The 9,480-nt window shown below is 43.9% G+C and overlaps 1 protein-coding gene across 3 annotated transcripts in view; it reads right to left on the bottom strand.

Annotated features, from left to right (window-relative positions):
* Positions 1 to 351: 351 nt before the first annotated feature.
* LOC111863588 (zinc transporter ZIP11) overlaps positions 352 to 9,480 on the bottom strand; it is a gene marked incomplete at its 5' end in the record, with an annotated part of 65,047 nt that continues 55,918 nt past the window's right edge. For all 3 annotated transcript variants that reach the window (XM_023850048.2, XM_023850056.2, XM_033751203.1), the window contains 1 exon segment: positions 352 to 1,452. In XM_023850048.2, coding sequence (XP_023705816.2) covers positions 1,374 to 1,452 — 79 coding nt within the window.

The raw sequence follows: 9,480 nt of genomic DNA, 5'->3' as shown, positions 1-9,480 counted from the left end.
CCTCTTCCTCGTCTTCTGGTCACTTCTATCCGCCCCTCCGGTTTGTTTTGTCTCCAGAGGAAACATCTCGCATGCATGGTATCTCTGTTTTTGGAAAGAGACTATCCAGGAAAAGTAATAATGTGGTAGTTTTCCATTTGCTTTCCATATATATATAAATTCTGTGTCTGATTGGATTTTGGTCGAAAAGCCAGAAGGAAAGAAACCACTAGGAAGGCCAACACATACGTGGGTGGATAATATTAAAATGGATATTAAGAGATAGGATGGGGTGGTATGGGCTGGAATAGGATAGGAACAAATGGAAGGCTCTTGTGAACACGGTAATGAACCTTCGGGCTCCATAAAATGCTGGGAAATTTTTGAGTAGCTCCACAACTGGCGGCTTCTCAAGAAGGGCTCAGCTCCATGAAGTTAGCTGATGTCTGATTGGTATGATTTAACAATGGTTACTTGTACTACTACTACTACTACTACTACTATCGCTCTTTGTTGAGAGTCGCAGATCAAGCTATCATATTCTCCGCTAGTATTGTTCCTTGTTCGAATGAAGATATGAAATCAAGCTTTCAAGTTGTTCCCCTCGAGGGTGTGGTCTGTAACCTGGAAAGGTTAGGGAGCCACTGTCTATAGAAACAAACGCCTAAAATTGCCTAACATCAGATCTAAAATATTTTTTTCAAGTCTGGAGTTACGGTGCAAACGTTATGAGAATTCTTCCTCTCAAATATAGTAATATGAAAGACGAAAACAGAACTAGTTTGCCTGTCCATGTAATTAAGCAGCTGGCCCTTCTATACTACATCCACTGTATGAACGAGGGCACGTCATCATCAGCTGGTGCCGTAGAACGTTACGTCATCATTAGAAAGTTACTAGATTCTGTTTTCAAAGTACGTCTCACAATCATAACTCGGTGGGAAATCGAAACATACATACATACACAGGACTTATCTTCCCACAAGGCTTCCTACACAAGCTATGACGCACCCTGGTTCGCAGAGTGGATTGAATCTTCTTATATACTACATTAAATTGCCTGCATAAGACTCGAAACATCTCTCTCTAAATATTAACAGAAGTTTGGTATAGATCTACGACATCTGTTGTCAATTAATTAAACTACTTCGACTTTCTTCCGATGACGTTTTACAGTCGATAAAGAAGCTAACGTAATCCCTACGATACGCCGTCTCACAGCCGTCAAAGTACGTGAATGGATTAATGGATCCTTCTTGTAATACCTTAATGGGCTGCAATGTGATATTACGCCACGTTAAGTCAGAATGGAAGCTAAAACCTTGCAGCGACACGACTAACAATGTTATGTTCCATTAAGAATCAGGCGTAACAAGAGATGAAGAGAAACGCTGCTAGCCGAGTCCGACATCCAGCATCATCATAATGACAAACCCCCAGATGACTCCCCACGTCGCGTACTTGCCGTTCCCACTGAAACAGAAAATAAAAAACAACACTCCATTAAAAATATTTTACTGCTGACAAATGTGATTCGGTACAGCGACTGGCAACGGGCTGGATGGCCGAGGGATTGGAGTTTGAGTCTCGCTAAAGATAAGATTTTCCTCCTCTCGATGTCGTCCAGTCCGATTATGGGACCCACCCAGCCTCCTATCCAATGGATACCTAGGGCTTTTCCCCCCGAGGTAAAGCGGCCGGACGTGAAGCTGACCACTCACCTCCAACCAGTGCCGAGGTCAATAATACATCCACTCCCCTATACGCCTTCATGGCGTAGTGTGCTTAATTAGTTAAGCACAGGGACAACTTTATCTCATACCGTCGACAGATTTAAAAACTCCAGTTCAAAGTTACGTTACGAGAAGTAATTTGTGAACCTTTCTACAGGGAATGTTTATTTATTTATGGATGGCCGTCAGATGCTGACTTCTCACCGTGCAGACCCGCGTTCAGTCCCGTATGACATCATGCGAAATTCGTTGCGGGACATTATACTGGAGCAAGGTGTTTCAAGAGTTTCTTGAGGCCCCGAACCAGGTCGCTGGCACAGTGAATATCAGACGTTTCGTCCGTGTTTCAGAGGAAGCAGCATGCCAGTGCGATAACCCAGTACACGCACAGGAATGCCCCTGACACACTCAAGCTGTAGGACAATGCCTCGAACAAAGTTCGTAACAGTATCAACAAACGCAGAGTACCGAAAGGGATGCAACTCCTTGACATTCGCTGACCCGACAGGGTCTGATAAACCAGACGCAGTTAAAATACTTGAACCCATATGGGTCAAATTTGATAGACCCCCCCCGTCTGCACGCAGCATTTGGAATTCGCTTTGGTGATTGAAATATATAAAATATTTTCATACCCTTAAGACGGAGGCCGAAATGTTTTACTGCTATAACATTACATGACGTCACATCTCAAACGAAAACCGAAATCTTGATACATGGCGCGTGATTAGATATTTTGAAGTCGGTGACTACAAATATTGGTATCTTCTTCAGGGATGTACCGATATATATAACTAATCTGAGTTTCAATTTGTGTTCTCACCCCCTTTCCACCCCATATTTTGTTTTCTATTTTATGAGATTATTTTATTTCTATTTACTTTATTTTGGATAGGTTTGTTGTCTTTCTACTTTTTGCTTTGCCCTGTTTACATTTTACCCTTTACTTCTCTATCAAAAGGAGTGGCCTCTGTTAGCCACAGATTCCAACTTGGGAAGACAATAAGCAAATGAAGAAAATAAAAAATGGATAAAAGGAAAAACGAATAAAGGGAAGGAACGCACAGAGAGGACTCCACATGCCACTAACAGCACGGATGTGCTCCAAGTCCAGTGCTTCACATCTTCCATCTTCTCCAAACATCGGACGTACGTAATCACTGCTCGGAGTCAATCTCAAAGTCGAATGTCATTCATAAAGTCCTTTTGCGTATGTAGAATTAGATAAGGCGCTAGTGACGTCATTCAATGACGTACGTCTTCCACTTCTGAAGAAGGGGTCCTATTTAAAAGCCTTGAGCTCTTACTCGGTACAATCACCCACTATTTGCGCAATATTGCCTTCTTTTGTTATCAGCTTGGCACGACTGAACCCACCACAGCAGTTTACAATATTATTTACTTACTGAACCCTTCCAAGCTCGCAATTCATCTAAATAATACATACAAATTCAGTTCGTACCTCACAGGAAATACACCTCTCCATAACAAAGCCCAACCGGTTAATGCTGTTTAGGGAAACAGTCGCTGTTTATTGTGAGAACCATACAGAACACATAAATACACTCTGTGGGCAGAATATATAGCAATTCAGTCCGTACCTCACAGGAAAAACATTACGTCTCCATAACAAAGCCCAACCGGTTAATGCTGTTTAGAACAGTCGCTGTTTACTGTGAGAACCATACGGAGCACATAAATACATAGTGTGGGCAGAATGTAGGTGGTATCATATAGTAATTGGGAGCCCGGATAGCTCAGTCAGTGTAGTGAACAGGCTAAAGGCAGGACGACGAAAGAATAGGGAGTCGATTCCCGGCAAAGGCAAGAGATCATCTCCACAGCGCCCAGACTGGTTCTGAATTTCTCCTATACAGCAGCCTCCGAGGTCTACATCCCAGGGCCAAAGCGGTCGGGGCGTCGAGGTGACCATTCGTCTCCATCTAGTGCCGAGGCTTAGAATACGTGGAGCTATACATCTATTCACCACGCGCCTTCATGTCTTGGTGCTTAATTCAGTATAGGGACAATCTTAATTTTTCTGTACGCTTTCCACGATGAACGTATTCTCAGCGTGCCACACCACACGATGGGATGACCAGGAAAGGATATGTAAGGAGCCGATGGTTGAATCGTCTGAAGTAATCCCGACAGTTGAAGGCAGAGCTCCTTAAACTGTGAGGAGAGAAATCAGAGCCCCGTACCAAACATTTAATTACGAACAAAATGTTTTAAACACAAATTCTGCCCGGCTCTCTTCATCTGGCGACGAATGCGAGTAATGCCGACAGATGGCAACACCTCACGGTCCTAATTCTTTTAATTTGGATTAACAATTCTGACGGGTCTTTAACTGAAGAAAGCAGGTACACATTTTGGGGACTTCGTTTGAATTTGGGATTAATGAGCGCTTTTTCTCTCATTGCGTCACACCCAAACCTGCGACTGCACCACTACTTCCCACCCCCAATATTTCAACCAGTGGGCAAACCCTTACTTCCTGGGCTGTGGACGTGGACTCCTGGCCAGTCACGTTGGCTCAGCCGCTAGTGCTTCTGATTTGTATTCGTCAGGGTAGCGGCTGTCCTGTCCGAGGTACTTCGTAATGCCTATCTTGAAGTACAATCCAAACATCTGGTTGAAGGGACTGAGGAAAGGAACGACTGACCTTACACATGAGATCTGAACCACGGACCGATAGGGATAGTGCAGCAGTAATGGTGGTCGTTTCGAATCTCGGCTGGAGTCACCTGACAACCTGTGGTGTTTCGTGGTTTTACTGAGTTCATCCAGCTAAATACTGGCAGAGTACTTCAAACTTTGGTCACGAGCGCTTCCTTCCAGATCCTTGCCAATTCATTATTCTCTAATCGCTGTCATCAGAAGACACACAGCCGAGAATGGGGGGGGGATATGAACACAAAATGGAGTTCCCATTTCTGTCCCATTACGGAGCAGATGTAGGCCATTTCTTGCGTCAGTGCAGCGACCCTTGGCGAACTGCACTTCAATGGCAGAGGAGGAAACAAATGATGGAATTTGTAAACAAAACAGAGCACGATTAATGCAGCGCCCACAGATGCTGGGTCCAGGCAGCTCGCACCCGGGACCCACAGACAATTTGGTACATATTTCAGAACATCTCACAAGCGGATCTTGTCTTCCGGGGCGCAACACTTCTGTGTCTGAATCATATATCGACCAATGGTACGGTGACGTAGGTAAAGCTATCCCTGTAACAGGCCGTGGAGGGCCATTGGGTTTCTGAGACGTCGAGGCTCCCAGATTTTCTAGACAATAGGCTCACAGATGGCGGTGAGGTTGTCAGCCTTACGCGCCAGCCACCCTTTACCCCCAAGGATATTCCTGGTACTCATTTCTGTTAGAGGCTGAGTCGACCCCAGGGCCAAAGTGCGGCTGGAAGGATTAGGTCAATTGAAAAATCCAATGACCTCATCGGGAATCGAACCGACGACCTCCAGGCTTGTAGCATAGTGCCTCAACCAACTACGCTACGCGTGCCCCCTGACTGATGTATAATGAACTGGAAAGTATTTGCAAGGAAGTGGTTATTGTCTAATCGAGGTATCCCGCAATTTGTCTTCAGGGACTGAGGAAGAACAAGAAAATCCTGAGCCAAAGTAACCTATGTCCCGGCACAGATTCGAACCAAGCAACTCTCGAATACGAGGGCAAGGCGTTACCACTACGCTGACCTGCACGGTGTGAAGCCGTGTAATCTTGTTAAGTATAACGACGTTTCGGAGGAACGTACTGCTTTCTTCCACGTGGTTGAAGAATAGGCCGAGTGAGCAGCAAACAGCAGGTTCTTCCGGAACGTCGATGGACTTCAACCAGACAAAACGGCGTTACATCCCGGAACACAGTATTATTCACTTCATAAGCAGTTTCGAAATTTACACATTTCTTTGGGCGACTGAATAAAGAAGAACGTAATTTCTTTCCTCTCCCGTGCGTGCTACATGCCATGATTTTCCCAGCCTCCTCAATTTTATCGCCCTAATAATATTTTTGCACGAAGTACAAGTTATGAAGTTCCTCATCATGCAATTTTCTCTAACCTCCCGTCACTTCAACCCCCTGAGCACCCTCAGTCTACTGGATTCTAAAGGTTTGATAATGGTGTGCAACACTCAGAATTACTTGGGTTTTTGCACTTTGTCCATCTTCCGGCATCCTAGAAACTATAGAACACGACGTTTCGAAGACTGGATCTGTTTCCGTCCTCAGGTGATGGGGGAAAAGGCACTTACTCTGTTGAGTCCCTTAGAGAGAGCTAACCTCAGTCACTGGACAGCCCCTACAAGATTCACACAGCTATTTAATTACCTGAGTCCAAGCTAATTCAGCGGGAGTTTACAAGAAGAAATGCAACAAAAATTGTGATAAAGCTCGCACATGCGTGGAACTAGGATAGAGAAGGAGGTAGAAATTTGTGCTACAAACCTAGGCAACAGAACCAAGTGCATGAGCACCAACCGTTCGTCACGAATCCATGGCATGACGTAACAGAACAGACACCTGTGTCCCCAGTTCTCACGCTGTGACAGTTCTTCTGGGAAATATTATCGTATGGGGAAACTAAACTGAATTTTTGACTTCCATTTGTTCTGCTGCTGACGATCACACACCAGTGGTGCACTGCTATGTGCTGCAGCCCGATTATTTGCTCGTGGCAACTGTACTGCGCAATACGGAAAAGCGAGACACAGGAGAGTGGACACGATGTTCTCGGATGTGACGCCGTGAGGTGTGGTTGAAATTCTATAACGTTTCGGAGGAACGTACTGCCTACATTTTCACGGCCAAGGATGTTTTTCATAGTCACAATTGTGAGAACGTCAAATGGGGTACTAATGATTTGTTACTTTATTTGTAGAATGAGCAGAGAAGAGCGAGTAAGGAACCTTAAGAATACGTAAGGAAGAAGCAGTTGTGATAATATGTGTTTATTCTGTGTTTGTGTTGTCTTGTGTTTAGGGAGAGGCCTTGTGACGAGCTGATAAGTCGTCCAAGGAGCCCCACCGTCTGTAAAATGAACATGAAATTGAAAATCAGGGGTCAGGTCCTAAGGGGGTTGTAGAGCCAGTGAAAAAAAGACAAATACTAGAGTACTGAACTACCTCGTACATAGGTAACTGGCCCACACCCCACCACTCCCTAAGAGACTAACTTCTGCGCATTCAAGAGGCAGTTGTATCCACAAAATAGCAGCACTTTACATGAAACAAAATTCTAGATTCAATCACATATATTTTCTCAAGCGAACATTGTTTTGTAAAGCAGCAGCGAACACAGAAAGCACTGGAGCTCTTCAAATATTTGATTCAATATTAATGTTAGTCAAGAGAACATGGCCATTTTGCATATCAATGGTTGTGAATGCAGAAGGTTCTGGACAGAGATTCCTAATAACACACACACACACACACACAACACGAGTACTAAAATGAGTAACTGTTGGCGTGGTGAATTACAGGGTTCTGCAGGATCCGAGCTGTAAATCTTAATATCATTTACACTGTAATAATGTTTCTAAGACATCATTGTACAATTTTCAGACGTCAAAGAGCAGTGATTCATTTCGCGCTACCGTCCAAATTGTTATGTTTCTTCTCTTCCTATCTTAAGAAATTCTGTATCGCAACGCCTGTTCCGGCCTCAAAATATTATTTCCGTCGTCCCCTTGGCCTTACACTTTGTCTCCTCGATTTACAGTCGAATCCTCCTTATCCTTTGATACATATCGTCATTTTTCTACATGGTCTGTCCATCTTTTTCTATACGTGATAATTTCAAAAGTATAACTGATTTTCTTTAAAAGACCGCAAGAAACAGACCATTCGGGAAAACTTGGACAGTATTAAGAAAGATTTTCATATGAAAAATTCTGTTCACAGTTGAGTACGTACTCTAAAAGACACGTGGGATTTAGGAGCAAGGGGATTCTCAGACTGTGTTGAGGGCAGCTGGAGAGGCTGAAACCGCTCAAGAAAATATCACAAGATTGGCTTGAGCTGGATTTCAGCTTCTGAGAGAGGAAGAAACTGCTGCAGTAATATTTTTCTTAACTTCATTTTCATTACAATTATCTGCATTACTAAATCTTACAATCTATTTCTTTACTAAGTTCTTTTTGTCTTTTAGGGCTATCTTATGTTTCACCAATCCGCAGGACCTCTCCCCAGTTAATCCGGATTAGCGAGGGTTTACTGGATTAGAAACGCGAAACTGATGTTAGCCCGGGCGGGGTCTTACTGTATCTGGAATAACGTTCTCTTCCTTATTAGGACAGAACTAGACGTTTTACATACTTCTTTTTATTGGATTCACTGTTTTGGTAGATAAGGTACATAATTACCCATTTAAAGCACAGAGGTAATTATATGTACCACTCGTTTTAACATTAAGAAAATGTACACTATGCCCACAAAGAGTATTTATGTGTTTCGTCCGACACAAAGAGGAGTGGTTACTTTTATGAACAGCATTAACCGATCGGTGTTTCCTGTGAGGTACGAACTTGGTTTCTATATATAATTAACACGAGTTTCCCGTCATACACAATACTTTTCTGCTCATAACAAAGTCTGCTTCTTAAGATTTGACCTATTTCACTTCCCAAAGCTTTACCCTCCTAACCTTAGAAACCGTAAAATGTTTCTGGCCCCCTTCCCAAAATTTAGTTTCTCTCATTGTCGCGCCATTTTCTCTTCTATCCGTCTGTGCCTTCACAGAGTTCCAGCCGAATTCTGCTGCAGACGCAATGCCAAAACAAATACTGTTTGTGTGTTACGAACAAAGACTCACGTCAATCCAAATGTTATTGACGTTTCTTTTGTACCGTCTGTCCAGCGAGCAGAGGTAAAACATTATGAGATCACACGTCCGTTTGTGTGTGTCCTAGTTCAACACATTCATACTAACTGGTCGAACATTTATACTGCTCGTAGCGCGGCCGGCCACTGGAATGCGGGGGGGGGGGATGAAAACATGCCTCACCCCCTCGGAGTTCGTAAAAAGAATAAAATTGAAGAAAAAACTGTGAAATATTATCGTAATCGTAATACAAAAAATGGAGTCATTTTTACGTCCTGAATTCTTAATTTTCTTAAAAAGCTTAAAGGTGAGCTTGTGAGCAAAGTTTGCTGCTGTGCCCCTTACCCCAGGAAACAAACCTGGTGGAGCCCACTCGGTGGGACGGGTGTTCAAGTCCCGTAATGAGAACAAAGGGTACAATTAAAGCAAGGCAATTAATGACTATGAGAATTGACGCCGTGTAGTCTGGTAGAAGTTTACCGACGTTCCAGAGGAACGTACCTGCCTCCATCTTCAGGATCCTGCCAGCTGCTTGCTTAGGTTACGACAGCGGAGATGGCGGCAGGTATGATCCCTCATACTTCGGTAAACTTGTACCAAACCACACGGCGTCACATCTCAGACGACATTACGCGCATGTACTTTGCTTATCACTCTGTCCGGAAGACATTTTTCTTCCCGCTTAGGATCACAGGATTACGAAAATGTCCGTAGGTTTCTGAAACAGGCATCACAAAATTTGTTCACCCCTGTGAAACACGAATCACAGGTGTTCGATCACCTGCTCCTCGTGATGCGTGCTGCAGCTGTGTGCAATAAACGGAGCGGTGCCTTCAGAGGGGGTGGGGGGAGGGGGACACGTGCTACACGGCCGTGTTTTTCTGGTTCAGCATTTCAAAGGCAAATTCAAAGTAACAGAGAAGCAGAC

This window comes from Cryptotermes secundus, unplaced genomic scaffold, assembly GCF_002891405.2.
Source record: "Cryptotermes secundus unplaced genomic scaffold, Csec_1.0 scaffold1379, whole genome shotgun sequence".
NCBI classification, from domain to species: Eukaryota; Metazoa; Arthropoda; class Insecta; order Blattodea; family Kalotermitidae; genus Cryptotermes; species Cryptotermes secundus.
This window is presented reverse-complemented; position numbering and strand designations above follow the sequence as displayed.